This window comes from Callithrix jacchus, chromosome 14, assembly GCF_049354715.1.
Source record: "Callithrix jacchus isolate 240 chromosome 14, calJac240_pri, whole genome shotgun sequence".
Lineage (NCBI taxonomy): Eukaryota > Metazoa > Chordata > Mammalia > Primates > Cebidae > Callithrix > Callithrix jacchus.
Window position 1 is genome coordinate 28539359 of NC_133515.1, and position 24026 is coordinate 28563384.

The 24026-nt window shown below is 36.2% G+C and overlaps 1 protein-coding gene across 12 annotated transcripts in view; it reads right to left on the reverse strand.

The window, feature by feature from the left end:
* The window catches only part of DNAH6 (dynein axonemal heavy chain 6), a 411305-nt gene that overhangs the window by 332522 nt on the left and 54757 nt on the right, over positions 1-24026 (reverse strand). For 8 of the 12 annotated variants that reach the window (XR_013526431.1, XM_002807522.6, XM_035272122.3 and 5 more), the window contains exons 4-10: positions 22757-22998; positions 13374-13641; positions 10186-10320; positions 9976-10096; positions 9176-9305; positions 7186-7354; positions 4238-4354 (exon numbers count right to left, since the gene is read on the reverse strand). Coding sequence is in view for 10 of the 12 variants with exons in the window: in XM_002807522.6 (XP_002807568.3) it covers positions 4238-4354; positions 7186-7354; positions 9176-9305; positions 9976-10096; positions 10186-10320; positions 13374-13641; positions 22757-22998 (1182 nt within the window). In the remaining 2 variants the exon portion in view is untranslated. Of the gene's footprint in view, positions 1-4237; positions 4355-7185; positions 7355-9175; positions 9306-9975; positions 10097-10185; positions 10321-13373; positions 13642-15565; positions 18294-19999; positions 20139-22756; positions 22999-24026 lie in introns of those variants that run through there. The other 4 variants (XM_035272128.3, XM_035272129.3, XM_078349001.1 and 1 more) reach the window with 4 other exon arrangements.

Below are 24026 nucleotides of genomic sequence, written 5' to 3' on the forward strand. Positions count from 1 at the left end.
AAACATAAATGTAAACATGTGTATTTATAAATATTTTGAATTTTATGAAATACTAAAAATGAATGAGAATAGCTTATTCAACCAGGCCAGATATGTGCTGATTCTGAATATATGACAAATCAAAAGACATGGCCCTTACCTTCAGGACACATGTTTTCTAATTGACAGAGACAAAAAAATTGCAATACATTGTGATGAGTTCTATATTTAAAGTGTGAACAAAACACCATCAGGGTCACAATGGAAGGAAAGCCAAGGAAGCCTACATGAAAATGTAAAGGGAGGGTGAAAAGGGTTTATACTCTTTGAGTAGTAATTTATATTCTAGAAAGCTAATCTATGAGAAAATATAGACCTGTAAACAAAGATCCATGTGCAAGGACAATCACTGTAGTATTGCTTGCATTAATAACTCATTAGATAAACACTTAAGTGTTCAAAAATAGAAGTATAGTTATATAAGTTGTGGTGTTTTTATACCATGGAAAACTACACATCCTTACAAAATAGCATCTCCCAGAAATCATTTAATGACATGAGAAAAAGCTTATGATATAATGTTAAAGTCTGAAAGAAAGAGAGTGAGCAGGATATAAAACTGGTATATAATATTATCTCAATGTAAACATGTATCTATCTATCTCTGTACATAACCTCATGGTAAGGTAGGTATGTCAGCATATTAGTATGCACTAAAGACTGGACAGAGCATATAAAAATGTTAATGGGTTTTTATTTTTGGTACATAATATTATGGATTCTTTTAATAATCTTTTTCTGTGTTTTTCAAAGTCTCTTCAATGAGCATAAATTAGTTTGTAATTTATAATAAATATAAAGTCTAATTAGAGAAAATGAGATAAAGAAAAGGTACATCTTTAAATGAGCCTCAAAAAATGAACAGGAGCTTGTCAAGTATATCAGACAACAGTATAATGCTTGCTAAGTCATTATGCGTGGGGCACAAGGAAGCAGGCAGATGAGGCATCTAGGCTTCAGCACTAGAGTGGGGAAATAGGATATTCTGCAGATGCAGTCAGCCCCTTCATGAAAGACCTTGTGCATGATGCCAATGTTGGCCCATGAGCAAGCACTCCCCAAACCATGTCTGTGGATTACCCAGAGGATAAAGGGTCCTAATTTCCAAGGTAAATTTGAGAAGTTTGAGTTACACGAAGTTAAACAGGATTTTTCTGAAGACCTTGTAAACAGGATTTTTTTTACATCTGTTAATATACAAATGTATATTTCACATGTATTTCACAACCCCCTTTCTCCTGAAATGCCTATCAACAACTCACAGAGCATCCTGTGAAAGATGCTCCTACAGGCAATGGACAAATTTTAAGAATGAAAAGGACATGATTAGATTTGCTTATGAGAATAATCTTGCTCTCAGCAATATGAAAAATGGATCAGAAGGGAGAGAGGCAGGCAGATCAGAGCAGACTATTTCAGCAGGCCAGTAGAGAGATGATGAAGTCCCGATGGAAAGGAGTGGCAGAGTGGGTGCAACCATGGTTCGGCACAGTAGAGCTGGTGACCTGACTTCAAGGAGGTAAGGGAGACTCTAGGAGAACTCCCAGACTGCTGGCATGGGCATCTTTCGTTATGATGGAGATAAGAAGGGAGGATCAAGTTTTTGAAGAGGTTAAGTTTAATTCATATTGGTAAAATGAAATTAACTGCGGGAGATTCAGGTGAAGATTTCCAGGTGACCATGAGTGGGGCTTAGAAGAAAAGTATTGGATCTATAGATATACGCATATAGATACAGGTAGAGATACAGATAGGTGGATATAGATATAGATATATGTTTATGTCTGCATTCTGGGCACAGGAAAGGGCACCCAGAAAGAACCATAGGGTATGAAGAGGAGAAGGGAGCCCTTTAGGATAGCAATAATCAAGCAAGGATCAGATAAAAAAGAGGCTCTTGGAAAGATGATTGAGAAGAAAAAAATGTTGTTACAGAAATAGAAACAAGTGAAATTAAACCAAAGGAGGAGTCTATTTCAAGAGGCAGAAGCAGTAAACAGAATCAAATGCAATGGGAGGTTTGTCTCACACAGCAAGAAAGATTAGAATTGAAAAGTACAGATTGAATCAAGTATTAGGAAACCACAGGTAACCTAGGAAAGAACAAAGTAAGAGATCATGACTTAGGTATATAATTTTCCTTTAGATTAATCTCTGTGTATGCATGTTTGGAATCACTGGGAATGATTAAGCCTAATGACCAAAATAATAGTGAAAAAATAGAAAATTTATGAATGAAAGTTTTATATACACTTCTATTGGCTGATTTTGGGTTATGTGAAGTAAAATCTTATTTTGGTATGAATGGACAAACACGCTAATTATTCCCAGAGACTGGCCATGTATGTTTCATGTGTAGAAGCTAAAAATACCCATGTGAAGAACAGGGTCCTACAATAGGAAATGGGAAGGGTATCAAGTTTTTTTCTAGTTTTTTTACCCTTGCGGGTAAAGGACAGCCAACTGCTTGTGAGAGAGCCTCCTTTAGTCATCTGCAGCCCAGGATATCTGCATCTCATGGGAAAGACATCTGTCTTGTGGCCAGAAGGGGGCATGAGAGCCCAGTGCCTCTTGGCAGGGGAGCTCCTGAGCAAGCTTCCAACCACAGGGACCTCAGCAGTCTGCTTGTCATTGTAAATGCTTCAAATAGCCTATCCCATAAATTAGAGAATCATAGACTGCTGGAAGAGGAGGCAATGCTAGAACTCATATGTCTTCTCATTACATAAATGCAGAAACTGAACCCCAGAAGCAGTTTTCCCAAAGTCAAATACTAAAATCTAGGGATCCCGATTACTAGTACTTTTGCCTCACAGTACAGCAGCTAACAACACAAGACCGACTTTGACTGTTTACTAATCTATGCACCTATCCAAATGTAGTAGGCCGAATTCTAAGATGACCCCCAAAATTCCTGCCCCTGTGTACACATGCTGTTCAATCCCTTCCTCTAAAGTATGGGTGGGACTTGTGAATATGATGGTATGCCAGTCCCATGATTAGGTTATGTGATGCAGCAAAGGTGGCGGATAGTGCAGATATAATTAGAGCCCCAATTCAGTTGTTTTCGAGTTAGTCAAAAGTGATTATCCTTGAAAGATGTGACTGAATCAAGTGAAAGCCCTTAAAAGGGGGATTGAGTCCTTCTTAAGAGAATGGTCCATCTGGCCTTCAAGAAGTGAACAGTCATATTGTAAACTACCTAGAAAGTGGGCCACATGGCAAGGAACGACAGATGGTTTCTAGGACCTAAGGATGGTCCTTGACTGACACCCCTCAAGGAAATGGGACCTCAGCTCTATAGTTGCTTAGAGCCAAATTCTTCCAGCAGCCTAAGGGAGAACAAGATCTTAAAACAGAGGATAATCTGAGTAGCCAGTGAAACTCCTGACCTACAGCAACTGAGATGATTCATGGTGGATGTTTCCCACTGCTAACTTTGTGGTAACTTGTTACACAGCAATGAATAACTAAGACAACGAAATTCTCTCAGATGCAGCATTCCTTTAAAAAGATTTCAAAAATGGTATTTACAGGCTGGGCATGGTGGTTCACACCTGTAATCCCAGCATTTTGGGAGGCAGTGGCAGGCAGATCACTTGAGCCCAGGAGTTCAAGACCCACCTGGGCACCATGGCAAAGCCCATCTCTACCAAAAAAAAAAAAAAAAATACAGAAAGTAGCCAGGCCTGGTGGCATGTACCTGTAGTCCCAGCAACTCAGGAGACTGAGGTGGGAGGATAGATTGAGCCTGGGAGGTGAGCCAAGATCACATTCACTGTACTCCAGCCTGGTTGAGAGTGAGTCTCTGTTGAAAGAAAGAAAGAAAGAGAAAAAGAGAGAAAAAAGAGAGAAAGGAAGAAAGGGAGGGAGGGAGGGAGGGAATATGTTTTTACAACAGAGTGATTTCTTGAGTTGTCTTTAAAGGGATCCCTATGGTCACTTTTAAATTTTGTATAGAATATGTTTTCCTGTACCTTACCAAGCCCTTAATCTGACTCAAGTTAGAGATAATGTGCTAAACTTTTAGATAGTTTATATATAGCTGTAATGCTGTGACAAAACAATGCTTTCTCTCTTTCTTATGATCATCTTGGAGTAGTGACAACTACAATTCTGACAACTAATTGACAGCAAAACAGTTGCCTCATTTTCCAAAAAGGTACTTGCATGTGGATAACACACAAAAAACACACACCAGAAAGTCTTCCAGACAAGGCTCAAAGTGGAGTGACTGGACTGTCAACATTAGTTCTGTGAGAAACATGGGGATGAGAGATTCATCTTCTTCTTGCCTTTCCACCACCAGGGGCCCCTGAAATTAGTATATTTACAGTGTTAAAAAGGATGCAAGTATCCATATCTAAAAGAAAATAAAAAAACAAGGCACATATAAACTTAAGGTTATATAATTAGCTGAATTCATAACCTTGGCATGTGGAAAGTATTTCAGAGAATAATAACGCACAAAAAGAAAAAAAGGCAAATATGAAAGACTACACAACAATGTAAAACTTTTCTCCTTGTAAAAATACTACCGACAAAATGGAAAAGCAAACAATAAATGGGGAAGACACATCAATAATGTATAGAACAGGTAGAAAGTTGATCATATTTGAATAGACCTATAGTTGATATACTTAATAGAAATATACGCCAATAATATATTAATGAATCCTTACATAGAAATATCTTCAAATACAAATATACTTAAAGAGAAAAATGGGCAAAGGGCATAATCTGAGAATTCTTGAAAGCAAAATACAAATGATCAATTCACCTCTTTCTTCTTTCTTAAAATGGTTTATTTAGTAACAACATTTACAGAGAGTTTACTGTGTGCCAGGCACAGTGCTGGGTATTTGTGTAATTCTCACACCAACCTTCTTAAACAGGTTCTGTTATTGTTCCCATAGGATCAAAATGGGATCTGGAAAATGTTTCATCCAGGTCATGCTAGCTAGTAGGTAGCAGACCAGAATTCGATCCCAGATATTTCTGATTCCTAGACCTATGCCTTTATTCTTGTCCTGGGGTCACAATTAAAAGAATACAACATTTGAAAGCAGTGATATACCACTTTGTATCCAACAGACTCATGAAAATTAAAATGAATGATAATATTTAGTGTGCATGTGGGTAAATGCTCATTCTTAAACATTGCTATAAATTGACAAAGCTTTCTGGAGCATATGTGTCAGTGTGTATGTATCAAAAGCCTTAAAAATGTGCATATTTCTGACTCAATTCTACATCTAGAAATTTTTCCTAAGGGGAAAAATATGAAATATGTGAAAAATATATAGACAAGGATACCCTTTGCAGCATTATTTTAAATAGTGGGAAAGTTTATTTACGAGAATTATCATACATTTATCTGTGAGAATATCACATGGAAAAATGCATGTTGCCTTGAGAAATATTTCACAATCCTGTATTGCTAAGACCAAAAAGCAAGGGATGAAGCAGTAAGAAAAGTATGGCATCTTTTTTCCTCTTTGAAATAGTTATCTTTGGGTAGCAAAGGATGTTTTTCTTTGTATATTTCTGTGTTTTCCTAATTTTATACACTTAGCATAAATTACTTTTAGAATAGAAAAGTGTGGCTTTTAAGATTTTGATAATATTTATAAAAAGGAGAAATTCAGAATAGGGGAGGGGAGAAAGCTATGAAAAGGAGTATATACTTTGATGTAACTCTTGGAAGAAAGGGAAACTAAGGCTGAGAGTATCAGGACTTGTACTGCGTAATTAGGTTTCTGTGGCACGAGAGACTTAAGCTGTGAGGGTAGGAGGCTTGATGAAATGAGGTGAACATATTTTGCTATTTTTGTAGGTATTCTGGCAAGAAACTACTAGTACTAAGGATAGAGAGAGGGAAAAACTTATTGGGAAATTGGAATATGAGATAATATGATCTTTCTTTTAGCTATGCTGGAATGCACAAATTTGTACTACTTCATCCAAACATCTTAAAGTACTCTGTGTCTTTAAGATCAATATCCTCATAAAAGGTCATCCCCTCAAAGCACAATAATTTGCTTCTTTTCACCTCTAAACTAATGTTTATCTCTTTTACTTATACCACTTTTCCTGCTTCTCCCTGCCAATTTATGCCCACAAGAAACATTTATGTCCCCAAGAACTATAAGCTTTTGGGGGCAAAAACTCTGTCTGTGCTTTTCATCACTACATACCACATCCAGCACAGGAATTGGTACACAGTAGGTATTTAAGGAATACGTCAATGAATGCATGAGTAAGTTTTAGCAAGTTCCTGTGACAGTAACTTTCTCTCAGCATGGATTTTTACTCTATTATTAGATACTTGTTGATATGCTGATTTTCAGTCTGACATTTCATCTGTAATGTAGGGTCTGATTATAACATGAAATATTCTATACCAGGGGTTTCCAAGCCCAGGGCTGTGGACCAGGTACTGGTCTGGGCTGCACGGCAGGAGGTGAGTAGAGAGTGAGCATTACTGCCTGAACTCTGTCTCCCCTCAGATCAGTGGTAGCATTAGATTTTCATAGGAGCCCAAACCCTACTGTGAACTGTGCATGTGAGGGATCTAGGTTGTATGTTCCTTATGAAAATCTAATGCTTGATGATCTGAGGTGGAAGAGTTTTCATCCTGAAATCATCCCCAATAGTCTGCAGAAAAAAATGTCTTCCATGAAACTGTTCTCTTGTGTCCAAAAAGTTGGGGACTGCTGCTCCATGCACTTCTCAATTTTTCTCAGCACACAGAAAATAGCATAATTCATAGAGCATAGTTTGCACTCCTCAATACATACTAACCAATGAAATATTCTTAATATTGTGTGACTATACCTTTTTTTCTTTTTTTTTTGAGACGGAGTTTCGCTCTTGTTACCCAGGCTGGAGTGCAATGGCGAGATCTTGGCTCACTGCAACCTCCGCCTCCTGGGTTCAGGCAATTCTCCTGCCTCAGCCTCCTGAGCAGCTGGGATTACAGGCACGCGCCACCATGCCCAGCTAATTTTTTGTATTTTTAGTAGAGACGGGGTTTCACCATGTTGACCAGGATGGTCTTGATCTCTTGACCTCGTGATCCACCTGCCTCGGCCTCCCAAAGTGCTGGGATTACATGCGTGAGCCACCGTGCCCGGCCCAGTATACCTTTTTATCAGTGACTTCAGGCTTGTCTTCAGTAATCCATTTCTGAATGACATCTGCTGAAGGTGTTCGTTTTAGCTTGTCAGTGAGATGATTTAAAAGCAAATTAACAGAATTTACTGTTAAGATGTGCATTGTGTTCTCAATTAGATAGTCGTTTAGACGGATAAAGCTTAAAAGAAAAAAGCAAATACAACTTCAGTTTTTTATTTTCACTATTTTTGACAGTGCTTCTAAAGCAAATATTTAAAACATAAAATATAATTTCTCCTTGAATTTCCATTTAATAATATCTAAAATGTATTGTCTAGAAGAGAGGTTCTTATTCTTCCTTTTAAAACACAAATATATTCAAATATGTAGCATCAATTCAGTTATACTTTCTAAATTTTCAATAAAATATTTAAAGAGTAATATAGCTGTTAGGGAAAATACTCTAGTTTATCTAGCTAAGAAGCCCATTTTATATATATATATATATATATATATATATATATATATATATATTTTTTTTTTTTTTTTTTTTTTTTTTTTTTTTTTTTGAGACGGAGTTTTGCTCTTGTTACCTAGGCTGGAGTGCAATGGCATGATCTCGGCTCACCGCAACTTCCGCCTCCGGGGTTCAGGCAATTCTCCTGCCTCAGCCTCCTGAGTAGTTGGGATTACAGGCATGTGCCACCATGCCCAGCTAATTTTTTTGTATTTTTAGTAGAGACAGGGTTTCACCATATTGACCAGGATGGTCTCGATCTCTTGACCTCGTGATCCACCCGCCTGGGCCTCCCAAAGTGCTGGGATTACAGGCTTGAGCCACCGCGCCCGGCCAAAAAGCCCATAATATATTTTTAAAAAGATGTTTTAAAGAAGAAATCAATGCATACAACATCTATAACTTGCATTCTAATAGTAAAAATGTAAAATCTTTGCTATTGAATAAATGTTGATGGCAATTGCTAACCCAAAGGTTTGAATTTTATGTTTCCTTACTTGAGCGCTTAGAATGCAGACTGAGTCAGCAAGACATTTAGAATAATTCTACTCTGCTCAAGTGGAGCTCTAAGGCCTCTAATACTTCTAGGCCCTCTACAGTAGCCTCAGAGACCACTTCACTGATTTCTGTTGCCACACAGACATTTTCACGTATAAACTAGCTTACAGTTAAGATATATTAAATAATTGCAAAAGTTGGATTAAGTCAGTGAGCACTGAATAACAATAATCAGTATTTTATTGTTCCATAGACATGAAGTTTTAGAATGATGGGAAATCCAAATTCTGGAACAGTTGAGGTCAAGATCCAGTTGGGTAAGCAGGTGTTAGAGCTAGTGCTAATGAAAGTCCCCTGGTGAGATCCTAGGAGGGATATTTCCTTTGCTGGCTCCCAGTGGCAAATCCCATTTTAGGGATTGGGTGCACCTTTGTGAAGTCATGCAGTTGCCTATTGTTCTTTTGTGACCAAAAAGATGGAGTAAGTCCTCCAGGCTCCCTTGAAGAGTTCTATAAATCTGTGTACCTGATTTCTCCCTGCCACAGCCTGCGGTACTGTGAGTCTCCATGCCCAGGCTGAGCCAGAGGGAAACAAAGCCAGGGAGATCAAAGAGGAGCTCTTGGCCTTGGCCTCCTACTCTGTATCTATCAGCTCACAGTCCCAGAGCTGCTTTGGTTGGTGGCAGTTTGGAGAGGAAGTCTTCTGGGCCATACATTCAGGTTACTGTGTCCTGCAAATTTCTCATCACCATTCATGAACAATGTGGTGAAGGGTTCCATTTTTTTTTTGAGATATCACTTACATTCTACAAAAAAATTCTACTTTTCATTTTAATTTTTTATTGTGTGTACTTATGGTATACAACATGATGTTTTGATATACATAGTGAAATGATTACTTCAGTTATGCAAATTACCATATTCATCACTTTCTGGGGTTTAAGTTTTAATGAAACTTGAGAAAGATGGATACTATACTTTTTCTTGAAATAAAGAATAATCTTACCATGTCAGCCTCTTGCAATGATGCCTTTTGCTGGCCTGTTCTGTATATGTCATTTTCTCAGAGTCTCCATAAGTGGGCAATTCATATGGAATATTAATGAAACTTACAATGCTCTGCCCTTTATAACAATCTAAGAATAACAGAAGGCACAACAAGAAGTGTACCTGTGTAAAAGTTCCATTCTTTCAATATGATTCAAAGAAAAGATAAATAAAATTCAAAAAAAAATATTTTGGTACATGAAGCATTTCAAACCTCCAAAACAGCCCAATTATCCAAAAAAAATTCACATCAAAGCATTTCAACTCAACAAGATTGTAGACAGTTTAGAGACATTCTCATTAACAGGATTTGATCTGTATACTATGCTGTTTCTTTCCCAGGAACACCTTTACCCTCCTTTTCTACCTACAATTTAGTCATCCTTTGTAGTACACATCAACTGGGTCAATCCTAAAGTCTACCCAGCCCCTTAATTTTAACAAACCTATTGTCTGTGATAGTAGGCTGGACATACCTTTAAGCAGAGAGTTGCTGAGTCTACTCTAAAGTGCTTATTAGTTAAGATTCTGTGTCCAGTTTAGAAATACTGTATACAAACAGCAGTAATGGGAAAAATATGCAGTATTTACTACTTCTCTCCCTTCTTCAAAATATATTAAATTTATAACATCAATAAAACGTTTGCAACAGTTGAAACATAGAATTATTATTTAAACTTAAGAAAAGCAAACTAAAAAAGGGCTGCCATTTTAGAAAGCCACTACTTCTGATATATTGGGGTTCTTTCCCCTTCATACCCTCATAAGGTCCAAATGCACAGTCATCAGGAGCAAATCCTGCAGCACGCAAAGCAAATCGACAAGCCTTCCTGACTACATCTTTTGCCTCATTTCGAAATTCTCCTAGGTGTTCTGTCACCTAGATATTGTTGAATATGTACAGTTAGTGATACTGAAGTATCAAAACTAGAGAAAAAAGTTTTGATTCTTACAGACAAAATTTGTTACCTCTGCTAGCCATAGGACTTGTGCAGCCTTGAATTCCTGCAGGGTGTAGGTGTGACACTTTTCAATATAACAAAGGCCCATAAAACTCAAATGATAACACAATTCATTTATTTTAAGAAGAGCTGGTCGCAAATGCTGAATGAAAATATGAATGTATTATTTAGTAAAAACATTCTGTGTTTAAGAAGTATAAGACATTTGAAAAGCAAGAATGGTCATTAAGGATAATAAACACCTGTGTTAACTTTTACTACAACTACAAAATGCATATATTAAAAGATCACTTCTATAACTCTTTTTTTTTTGAGACGGAGTTTTGCTCTTGTTACCCAGGCTGGAGTGTGCAATGGCGTGGTCTCGGCTCACCGCAACCTCTGCCTCCTGGGTTCAGGCAATTCCCCTGCCTCAGCCTCCTAAGTAGCCAGGATTACAGGCACGCGCCACCGTGCCCAGCTAATTTTTTGTATTTTTAGTAGAGACGGGGTTTCACCATGTTGACCAGGATGGTCTCGATCTCTTGACTTCGTGATCCATCCCGCCTCGGTCTCCCAAATTGCTGGGATTACAGGCGTGAGCCACCGTGCCCGGCCCTTCTATAACTCTTTTCTAAAAGTATTCCTTGAATTATCTAATTTGTCTAAATTCCTTTCTTTTGATTTTGAAAACATATACATGTCTTTCAGCTACTTAAGGAGTAAGGCAAGTAACTTAAGGAATTGAAGTCAAGTAATAGAAAACTGGGCGTTACCTTAAGTACTTTACAATCTCTAGTCATAATGATAATGGAAAGGCTCATCTACTAATTTAAGAGGCAAGGACACAGAAAAAAGCCAAATTTGACATTACATTGTTATTGGGTAACAAGTTGCTTTGGAAAACTGCTTCATGTTTTCTCAAAAGGTTAAATATAAAGTTGCTAATGACCCAGCAATTCCTCTCCTAGGTATAGGCCCAAGAAAAATGAAAACATACATCTAGACAAAAACTTGTACATGCAGGTTCATAGCAGCATTATTCATAATAGCCCAAAATGGAAGCAATCCAAATATCCATCAATAGACAGACAAATAAAATAGGTATATCCAATATAATTTGCCAATTTAAAAAAATGCTATACTACAACATAGAAGAACCTCGAAAACATTATGTTAAAAAAACGAAAGTCAGTTACAAAGGACCACATATAGTCAGTCTTCTGTATCCTCGGATTCCACAGTCATGGATTCAAGCAACTGCAGATTAAAATGTAGTAGGGTCTACCATGCTTGTGCCCATATTAAAAATGAATAGACTTTTTTGGGGTGATTATTTTCTAAGCAATATAGCATAACAACTATTTACATAGCATTTACATTGTATTAGGTATTATAAGTAATTTAGAGATGACAAAGTATATAGGAGGACGTTTATAGGTTATATGCAAAAAAACCATTTTATATAAGGGACTTGAGCATTCGGGATTTTGGTATTTGCTGGGGTGGTCCTGGAACCAGTCCCCCGTGGCACTGAGGGACAAGTGTATTGTATGATTCCATTTATGAGACATGTAGAGAATAGGCCAGTCTATGGAGATAGAAAGTAGATTAGTGGTTGCCTATAGTTGGGGGACGGGACAGGAAAGTCAGAAAGAAATAGAAAATTACCACTAATGGGTAATGAGGTTTCCCTTGGAATGATAAATATATTCTAAAATTGACTGTGGTAATGGTTGATCAATTCTGTGAATACACTAAAAATAATTTAATTGTATACTTCAGATACGTGAATTGTATGGTATGTAAATTATATATCAAAACTGTTATAAGAAAATGACATAGGTACAGGTGCCAACAAAACTGGTTATTAAAAAAAATCATAAAAAGAAAAAATTCAAGGACAACTCAGTATGTCTCCCTTCAACCTTGTCTAGGGGAATCAGCCCTAGTTAACTAATTTTACATATAAGGCTAGTGGTAAAGTGTGTGGGTAATTACAGCATTTAATACACATTTAAAATACGCATTTTAAGCAAGGCCAATCCTTGCTCAAAATGATGAGAGCTTTCTAGTTTGCTGAAACTAAATTTAAGAGAAGATACTCTAAAGGCCAGAACATCACTGGAATGAATGGACACAGAATGACAATTCTCATCACATAAAATAAGAGAACATGCTTTGAGGACTGATAGAAGTAATTTTAAAGACAAATCAAGGATGAACTATTTTACATATCTAGCAACAGATGTATGATATGTGTAGTGTTCAATGCATGGTAAAAGATGAAAGATGCTAAAATAACTTCGAATAACTTATGGATCCTTAATGAAATTTGAGTTGCATGTCAAGAAGGTCTGGAATATTTTTTCACAACTCAGAATGCACAGTGGAATGGATGACTTGAGATAGTCCATCTTGTATATTTGTCTTGTACTAATATTTATGTTAGCCAGAGACCTCGAAGCTTTCCCTATTGTGTACGTTGATAACAGTCTTTCATATTACAATATGCAAAGTGAAGGAAATGACTAGTAAAAAGCAAACTTGAGGTAGTGTCATAGAAACAGACAGCTGAGGACCAGAACTCTGAGTGTGTTGGTAATGATGATTGCAGTTTATTCCTAGGAACCAAGTAGGAAACTTCTAATGCAAGTTGAAATTCAATGGATAGAAATTTTAAATATGGTGACACACCCTTTAACAGTTCATTTTTCATGATTGTCCCATCATCCAAAGTAAATAATAAAAATTTTCCTACTGTATGAATCCATTGTAGAGGAAACATATAATATATTGGGAGATACTGACCCATGAAAATGAGACCCCGACTTATTTTGTACCATAAAGTCTAGAGTGTCTCAAAGATGAGAGGAGGTAATAGGGGTTACCAGCCTACTCTGCTCAAAATGACATATAACTTTCCTGATCAACAACAAAGGGGACCACAAATCCAAAAAATCAGAGGTGACTTCTAATCAAAAGAGACCTTTGCAACTCTGTTCTTATGCTTTTGCATTTTGCAGGCCTAGTTAAAATGTAGAAACACCCCTAGATTGCCAGACTGTTAAATGACAAGACAGGATGAAAACTGGGAATTTCCTTAAGAATATAAAATATTTGATTTCAAGAACAGGCTATACCAACAGGTATAATAGATTCACACTTTCTTTCTTTGTAAGTAATTATTTTAAAATATGAATGATAAATACATACAGGATTAACAATGAACAAATTTTTTTGTAGAGATTTTCGACATCCAGTGATTTTCTTGGAGCGGACATTCTTCCTCCATACACTAAAAGCTTTCCATTTCCGGAACAGTGAAAAGATGGGAATCTTAGTGAGTTCTCTGTGATACAGATATTCCTGTTCCCATCGATCAATTTCGATAAATTCAATGTCATCATTATAAATGTGTGTTACTGCCATTTGGCTAATAGTATAGTAGTCGTTTTTATTGATGTTTTCATAACTTACAACTCTATAAACAAATAAAAATTGGGACTAATAAATAAAGTATTCAATATGAAATGAAGCAATTGCATTATTCTTTTTGTTTTAAAGAGATAAAACATTTCTGGGAAACAACTGTTATTTAGAGTTGAAAAATTCTAACAAACTACTTTCAGATTAAATACATTACTCAAGAAAATGAGTTAAACAAGTTGGGCTTATTATAAAGATTTCACAACTGTGGCAATATGCTTGATGATTTTAGTTACATGATTTTTACATTAAAATGAATTGACTATAAATTATTAAAATTTAATAGTACTACATCAAAGCTACCTGGAGCTAAGTTTTCATTTATTATTAACTCTTTAGAAACTATTCAATATTAAGAGCATAAAAATTTTATGCTATTAAGCATTGACAGAATTATGAGAAAGATGGAAGTAAGGAAACATTAATTAGGTAAGATAAGAATTAAGAACAAGATTATATGTCCAATTTATCACCAACAAAATAATTATTATTGATAAGTTGTTTAGTTCATAATGTCTCTCTTTCAACTGTCATCATGGATATTCTTCAACTGTATGAGTAACGGAAAACTGATCAAGTAAAGAAAAGCAAGAACAGAGTAAAAACAGGAGAAAGAAATGAAGCAAAGAAAACAGAGACGATTCTCTAAAACTGCTTAAAATAAACATTTTCCTATACCAAAATGATGTTTTCTGTAATTTTAGCTATAATGCTGAAATATTGAATGCAAGAAATATTCAGTAATAGAACAAGTAACTTATTGAAATACATTTAGGAATTGAGGGAAATAACATTTTTCTAAAATGTTTCTCTCTCTTAGGAGAGCTTAGAATAACAAGATAAAGGTTAAGGGCAAAAAGAAAGCCATAAATTGTTTCTATATTAAAACTATGCAAAAATTACATGTACTAGACAGAAATTAGACAGGAGCACTCTGGTGGAAATCAGCTGTTTTCCATGTCTTTCAGTCCTTAGCTCTACCTGGAGTCCACAGCCCTTTATTTTATTTTAATTAATTATTATTATTACAACTACTATTATTATTTTTGAGACGGAGTCTTGCTCTGTTGCCCAGGCTGGAATGCAGTTATGCGAACCTGGTTCACTGCAACTTCCACCTCCTGGGTTCAAGCGATTCTCCTCCCTCAGCCTCCTGAATAAGTGAAATTACAGGCACCCCGCCACCATGCCCAGATAATTTTAGTATTTTTAGTAGAGATGGAGTTTCACCATGTTGGCCGGGCTGGTCTCACGCTGCTGACCTCAAGCGATCTCCCTGCCTCAGACTTCCAAAGTGCTGGGATTACAGGTGTGAGCCACCACATCCGGGCCACAGCCCTTTTACACAGCCTTCAGGTTATTTGTGAAATCCCTGAAATTGTTGTATGAAAAATTCATGTATATATGTATCAGTTTTTAAGACATTGGGATAAAATTCTGTGTTTTGGGTCTATTAATGAAAAAGATAAGAACCACTGGCATAAATCATTTTTAGTTTTTAATTTCTATTTTCATTTTAATAAAACTGAGTAGCCAAATATTTTAAAAATTATGGCACATGAGACCAGAATGAAAGCAAATCCAAATCAAGAGCTGTTCATGTGAACCTGCAAGGAGACCTGGGGGCTGACAGTGCTGTGTGAAGTGGGAGAGGAATAGTAGTGCTTTCTTGCTGTTCAATGAAGATCAAGGGGTCCCTTGTCAAATTATTTTACAGCAAAACCTGTCTGAGTCCATCTGAAATGAAATTTAGACTTCAAGACTTCTATTAATTTATAAAAGTATGTGTGTGTCTCATTTGAGATAACTGTATGGACTGACCCAGCCAACTTGGGAGCTGCCGTGGAAAAACCTTCAAACTGCTCGGCTTTTACCTGATCCCACTATCTGACTTTTTGTCTGTGTTCTAAGTAACTCACCTCAGAAATGTCTGAAAAAATGCCAGGTATTGCACAGGGCTGGTGAGGAATATGGAATACATTTTACATGTTTTTCCTTTTCTTGTTGTCAGTAGTTAAAGACATAATTACGGTATTCTTGGGGTGATTGTCTCTAAAATGTGAAATTTCAATTTGCCACTGAAATTGTAATCAACTTCAGATGTTTCGTTAACATCAGGCATCAAAGTAACCTAAAAACAAGAACAAATTGCTGACTGTGGCCCTGGTGCATGTCTGGAAAACTTGCTCTGTGTAGTCTGTCTGCTACTGATGGCCTTTCTAGAAGGTGGTCATTGTGGTCCATGATGTTAAATTCTAACTTGATGCTCAGTGCCACTTAGAAATCCTTTTTATTTATATTTCTCTTCTTATTGCAGATCCTTCATTCTCAAGCCCCTAAGTCTTTTCCTTCTTTACACATCTCTACTCTTCACTGAACAACTGAACACAAGAGAACCCTTTGCAAAGGTTAGATCATCAGCATCAAAATCATCTGAGATGCTGATTAAGAATATAGATTTTTGAGCAGAATCAGAATCTTTGTGTATCCCCAGACTCAAAGACAGTGATATGCCTGAGTCATTTTGATACACAATAATGTTTGTGAACCACCAAACTTTATTACAAAACAAAAAGAATGTGAAAACAAGGCAAGCTCCCTCTCATACCTTCACTTGAAGTTCAACATACCATGTTTTTCCCCCTCTCATGCTTTCCTCCAAATGGACATGGAGAGGTTTCACCTCACTTTTCTCTAACTTTCTCTAGTTTTTTGGCTACTTTTCCTCCACAACTAAAAGTGAGCAGAATGTCCCTTTAGCATATAGAAAATCTTTTCTTGATCCTGCCACCTACTTAACTAAAATCCCACACTTTTCTTCTTAAGTTTCCTTTATAATGGTGTGTGTCAATGGCCACATCCACCTTATCCACTCCTTACAGTTTCTGAAAATTGGTTTTGTTTCCTGATAATCTAATGCAATTATTTTCTCAAAGATCAACAGGGACTTCCTTCAAGCCCAATCCAGTCAGTAGGTAGAAGGGCCTGCAGGGTTAGGAAAAGATTTGCAAAAAATAAGAAAGTGTATGCACATTTCTCTGTAATCCTAGTCTTAGGCTTTTTTCATTACTGAGAGGTCACCCCCCAGATCTACTCCTTAGGCTGGTGTGTTTTGCTGTACATGCTTTGCTTCCAAGTATTGATCGATTTCAGGAGTTGAACCCCAACTCCTATGATTATAACTGCCCACTCAGCATTTACTTCATGGCACTCAGAATCAAACTTCGACTAGAGAGTGGTTTTGGATGTTTGTTCCACTAAGGCTTTTCCTTGAGGAAATAATCAGAAAAAGTAGACTTTAAGAACCAAAAAAAAAAAAACTTCTAAAAATTCAAGTATTGTGTTACAAAATTCCTACTTTTCATATAAAGATGACTACTTTCAGATCTACTTAACTAGAGAAACTTGGTTAGTTAACTAATTAGATTGAGATGGAAGTCTCAAATAAAATTATATTTAACTATGCTCTACTGTATCATAATTGGAAAAAATATATGTAGTGCTTTTTTGCTGTTCAATGAAGATCAAGGGGTCCCTTGTTAAATTATTTTACAGTAGAATCTGTCTGTATCTCTCAAATGAAACTTAGGCTTCAAGACTTTTATTAATTAAATAATAAACTCCAGAGGTTTAACCATCTGTGTTTTAGCAAGTCTTTTAGGGCTTGAGAACTGCTGCTCTAGGTCCATGATGCATAACTCTGGATCTTAGAATCAACTGGCAGGTTTTAAAGAAAAGCTGTCACTCAGTCTCCATCACGGACCAATCGGATAAATCATAAGTAACTGTAAGTGGAGCCTGGATGATTCTAATGAGCAGCTAAGGCTAAGAACTACTACTCCAGGTTCTTCAGATTTTTGTGTGAAATAAAACCATCATCCTCTAAATCACCATAGCTCCAGAGCAGTGCCAGGATATGTGTGCATGTATGTTTGTACCTGCATGTGTTTGAAGGAAAGGTATGGAGACAATCTGGAGTCTAGATCTAACCAATGTTTGTCTTTTACCAGTGTTGGAAAAAAATAGATCTAATGTAAACTAGGGAAGATAAATGCTTGTTACACTTCTAGTTTGATTAATCAGAAGGAGGTTTTTTTGATTATTCCAAATGAAAATTCAAAGGGCCCACATAGTGTTTCCATTTGCTGACTCAAATTTGACTTAATAGATTTAAATTTCTTCATAAATTAGCCTAAGAAAACTACATTTTGTTAGACAACCTGGTGAGGATTTTTGATAATATGGCTTCAAAATGATCTGTTTCTTATTACATAATATATAAACTTCATTATAGAGTTTTAAAAAAATAATTATAGCTTCACACATAAACTAGAATGGCTCCACTTCAGAAGGTTTCAAGCTGATATCACTGATTAATTTGATAACATTTTTAAACAAATAAGATATTTAGGCAAAAGGACAGGTCTGCTACTGTAGTTTACAAATCTATGTTTGAGATAATCCTATGTATGCCGCCTAATTTCTCATCTCTTTTGAATACTGTGTTTGCAATATAGACCTGGTAGTTTTCTAGCTTTAACAGAAATTTTTCCATTATAAATGAGCAAAAAGATAAATATCTGTCAAAATTAAATCCATATTCCCATAGTACCATAAATTACCAAATTATCATAATTTAAGAGAATTATAGAACTTAGTATCAGAAAACGAGTTTTTAAAAACTTTTAGATAATTTTCATTTAAAATGTTTTTAAAAACTCAAGGATGTGATAAGAAAATAGTAAGTATTGGTATATAGGTTTTTTTTTTTTTTTGAGACGGAGTTTCGCTCTTGTTTACCCAGGCTGGAGTGCAATGGCGCAATCTCAGCTCACCGCAACCTCCGCCTCCTGGGTTCAGGCAATTCTCCTGCCCCAGCCTCCTGAGTAGCTGGGATCATTGGCATGCGCCACCATGCCCAGCTAAGCTTTTGTATTTTTAGTAGAGATGGGGTTTCACCATGTTGACTAGGATGGTCTTGATCTCTTGACCTCGTGATCCACCCGCCTTGGCCTCCCAAAGTGCTGGGATTACAGGCATGAGCCACCGTGCCCGGCCTGGTATATAGGTTTCATTAATTTAAGAAATAAAATTATAAAAATTTCAAAAAAATAAACATTACTTACACTTAAGTATGACAAAAAATATCTTTGGAAATTACAAAAGTCTACAGTGCTATTTACCAAGATAATTTTATTAGAATATGTCTTCCAATTATACTTTAAAAAACTATTTTTGAGTTTTAAAAACAATTCATTATGAAATTCAATTAAGATTTAGATTTTTCCCAGTTGGTAACATTGAAAACCAAACAAGAGAAATGGAGGAAAAAAGGGATAGAAAAATTAATCAGAAACACCTAATTGCTTATTTTTTTAGGTACACATAATATTGCCTCAAAAGAAAAACACAAAAAATAAGAGCAAATGAAAAAGCAATGGCAACAAAAGCCAAAATAGACAAATGAGATCTAATTAAACGTAAGAGCTTCTGCACAGCAAAAGAAACAATCATTAGAATGAACCAGCAACCAATAGAATGGAAAAAAATTTTTGCAAGCTACCCATCTGACAAATGGCTAGTATCTAGAATCTATAAAGAACTAAAACAAATATACAAGAAAAAAAACCAACCCCATCAAAAAGTGGGTGAAAGATATGAACAGACACTTTCAAAAGAAGACATTTAAGAGGCCAAGAAACATATGAAAAAATGCTCATCATCACTGGTCATTAGAGAAATGCAAATCAAAACCACATTGAGATACCCTCTCACACCAGTTAGAGGAGACAACAAATCTGTAGACAACAGATACTGGAGAGGATGTGGAGAAATAGGAACACTTTTACACTGTTGGTGGGAGTGTAAATTAGTTCAACCATTGTGGAAGACAGTGTGGCAATTCCTCAAGGACCTAGAAATAGAAATTCCATTTGACCCAGCAATCCCATTACTGGGTAGATATACCAAGGTTTATAAATTGTTCTATTATAAGGACACATGCACACAAATGTTCATTGCGGCACTGTTTACAATAGCAAAGACTTGGAACCAACCCAAATGTCCATCAGTGATAGAATGGACAGGGGAAATGTGGCACATGTACACCATGGAATACTATGCAGCCATAAAAAACAATAATTTTGTGTCCTTTGTAGGGACATGGATGAACCTGGAAACCATCATTCGCAGCAAACTGACACAAGAACAGAAAAACAAACACAGCATGTTCTCACTCATAGGTGGGTGCTGAACAATTTGGGTTGGTTCCATGAAGACATTCTTCAACAGCAAACTCACAGTCTTATAGTTATTTTATCACATTACTTTTAAAAGGAGTTTGGTATAATGACCTGATCTTGTTGACACAGTATATACCATGATTAACTTCCAGTTTAGCTGCTGCTAACTCCACAGCATCCAAATCATTGTCTTTACTCATAAGGTTGACATTTGGAGTTAAAGTTAGGAAGGAAAGTTTAACATCAAACCCTAAAATGCAATAATAATAACAAACCATGATTGTAAAATATCTTTATAATTGAGACCTTACATATTACTATTAAGCATCACTTCTGAGAGTCCAAAAATGTATAAAATATCAACTCAATTTCCCTAATAGAAGTGCTCATTAATCTAGGAAGAAATCTCCAGAACTGAACAAAAGCACAGTTTTCAGTCTCCTCTTCAATACTTTATCTTGTGCTGGTAAAAAGATGAGAATCAGTTCTACGTGGAGCAAAATTTGGCTCTTCTCACAGTGGAAAATGAACATCACAAATAGCACTCCATAATATCTGGGTTATTAGATGATTATTTTTTTCCTGGAGAAAAAACTATGAAAACATTTTTCACATATGAATCAAGAAGTATGTTTTAAAATCACCAAATAACCCATTTTCCATAAGTTTCCACTTAAGATCTACAACTTCTGCACCAAAGACGTATAAAAATCAGAAAAGGGAGTAAGGTAGTGGTAGGAATGACAATACTGTTAAGGTTTTTTTTTTTTTTTTTTTAATCAAAGGGTTTTAAATTACATTATGTGTTAAGTCTTCCATCTTAAGAAAAATGAATTGTCTCAGGTTGGAAAAAGCCTCTTTTATACTCCAATTCTTCATCTACCATCTCTTCTCCTTTTAACATCCCTAAATTTATGTATCTGAACTCAAACATGTATTTTTCCCTGATGATTCTGCTCCATTCAATCTTCTGTGTCTCAGTTGTAAAAGGAAAATATAAATCTTGGGACCCCCAAATCACTAAACTAAAGGTAAAAGTCAAGCTGGGAACTGCTTAGGGCAAACCTGCCTCCCATTCTATTCAAAATCACCCCTGTGCTGAGATAAATGCATATCTCATTGCCTCATTTGGAGAGGCTAATCAGAAACTCAAAGGAATGTCTCTTATCTACTTATGACCTGGAAGCTCCTTACTTGCTTTGTTTTTGTCTTGGCCTTCAGTTGTTCCATCTTTCCAGTCTGAACCAACGTACATCTTACACATATTAACTGATGTCTCACGTCTCCCTAAAATGTATAAAGCCAAGCTGTGCCCCTACCACCTTGGGCACATGTCATTAGAATCTCCTGAGGCTGTGCGCATCCTCAACCTTGGCAAAATAAACTTTCTAAATTAATTGAGAACTGTCTCAGATTCCGGGGTTCACAGTCAACCACAACTCTACCCCTCTTGCTCAGACAACTGGATCATTAAACTCATCCTGTACTCCTTTCTGGTTATCTACCCTACATAATGTTTGTAAAAACATCCTGTTGGTTTCACCTTTAAATTATTTTCAGAAGCTAACATTATTTCTTACCACTGATCATCACCCCCTGGTCCCTTTCTCACCTGAATAATTACAGCCTTCAATTTGTCTCCTGTTTCAACCCCTGTTTCCTCACAGCCTATTCTTCACACAGCAGCCAGAATGCTCCCTTAAAAAATGTAAATCAGATCATGACACTTTTCTGCCCCAAGTCCTTCCATGGTTCTCCACTGGCCCTGTGATGATATATCCTTTATCTCTTGTTCTCTACTGTAGTCACACCAGCCTCCTCTTTGTCTCTTGAGCATGACAGGTCTGCTTCCACTTCAGAACGTTTGTATTCATTTCCTGCTGCCTGGAACGCTCATAACTGCACTACCACATAATTCATTCCTTCTCTTTCAAGTCCTCATTCAAATGCCAGCTTCTCAGTGAGGCCCACCCTGACCACCCCAGTTAATTCACAACCTCTTCCTCAGCACTCCCAATCCTCTTTACCTCTATTTATTTTCTCCAATATTTATCACATTTTAGTATTCTACATAATTTACTCATGTATGGTTTATTATTGTCATCCTCTGCTAAAATGTCAGTTCCATGAGTGCAACAATTTTGATATGGATGGTTTACTAATGTGTCTCAAGCACGTAAAACAGTTCCTACTACAGAGAATGTGCTCAACAAATTTTGCTGAATGATTGCACTTCCATAAGCATTTCTGTTCTTCCTACAAGTTATTGTTCACTCCTGCTAAGCTCTTCAAGATTTACAACAAATCTATCATTTTAAATTTTGATTAAAACTTTTTATTTTAAAGCAACTTGCAGCCTCATAATTATGTGACTTCAAATTGTAACAACAACAAATGTGTGGCAACAACACAGAGGAAGTGTGTGTATCTTATTCATCTCTATGAATATCCTAAGTTATCAAAATCATTTTATTAAAAAATCCTTACTTCTCTATAAAGAAAAGATGAAATAACATGAAGAACAAATCATACATCACCTACTTTTTATATATTGCCATCCTCTTTTCTCAGTAATCATGAAGTATCAAAAATATGTTTGTAATACTGATTAAAAATATATGGCATAACATTACATAAATATATGAGAAACTCAATAGTACAGATAAGATAGTTAATGTTTCTAAACAGATAAAGGGATGATAAATGAAAAAAATACATAATTATTGTGATTAGGATTAATTTATCATTCTAAGATAACCAAAATTATATTTTATTTTTATCATTAATATCCAATCAATTATGAATAATATGTGCAATCTTATTTGTAATTTTTATGTTAAAGAAATTGTGTCATAAAAAAGAACTCACTTTAGATTATATGTATCATATTCAATGGATGATCTTGACACTGCAGGGATCATATAAAGAAATCCAAGATCTTCATTTTCACGTATTATTTTAATGATTTGCAAGGGATCACGAATGTTGGCTTTAATAACTTCTTCTCGGTCATGAAAGGTGTACTTAGGGTAAGCTGAAGATCTAGCACTGAAGAGACCTCTTCTTCCAATACTGGTACGTGACAGTTTAGGAGGAGAGGGCTGATAAATCTAAACAAAGCCAATTTTCGAAAAAAAAATGAATCTTTGTACACACTCAAGAGTGATAAAATATGTCCCTCAAGGACTAATTGCCATATTGCCTGAGATGTCTAGGCCTCAAAGGCAAGCATTTTGGCACTGAAAATTTTCAAACTATTGTTAGGGAGTGATATTCCTCCTCATTACTGCCTATCTAGATACCCATCCTTTTCTCACAAAGCAGACCCAGTGTCAGCTCCTATTGTCTTCTCCTCTCTTTTAACTCAACGTTTATTACATCAAAATATCACCTGGTCTTTGATATTCTTGGGAGCACTCCACCCTCTTTGCTTGGTTGCTCTGCATCTATCTTCTCTGGGGTCTCTCCTCTCAACCTCCCCATCTGTTCCAACTACCCTGATGCTCTTCAGTTGAGTGAAGTCTTGGACAGCTGTTATCATAACTCATATTAACTTTACTTCTTTGTGAATATGAGGAGAGGTTATATTGAGTATTGGGAATAATTATATGATAGCCTTAGAGAAGCACTGATTTTATTAACTAATATTGCCTTTGCCTTATACCAGTGCTTCTCAAACTTTAAATGTGCAGTGAATTACCTGGGGTTCTTATTAAAATGCAGATTTGCATTCAGTACAGCTATGGTGGAGCCTGAGGTTCTGCCTTTCTAACCTGCTCTCAGGGATATGGATCCTGCTGACCATGGACTACACTTGGAGCAGCAAGGCTGAGTTCCACCCTGCCATGTCCACACACTCCAGCTTTGCACTAATCTCTGGGCTTCACAGTCTGTACTCTCAGTGCCACTCACCCTCACCCTCAGAAAACTTGGGTGGTATCATCCACATCTGTTGCTCTCATGGAGGAGGTTAATCATTGTGTTTGAAGAAATTTGACACTAACTCCAAAGGTCATCACCTTGCCTCTCTGACAGTGTAGGAGTAACTGGCTTTAAGATAAGAGTCACCATAGTGGACCTGCTTTGTTGAATAACTACTGTAAATATATGCATGAGTATTTTATTGCCTATTAACATA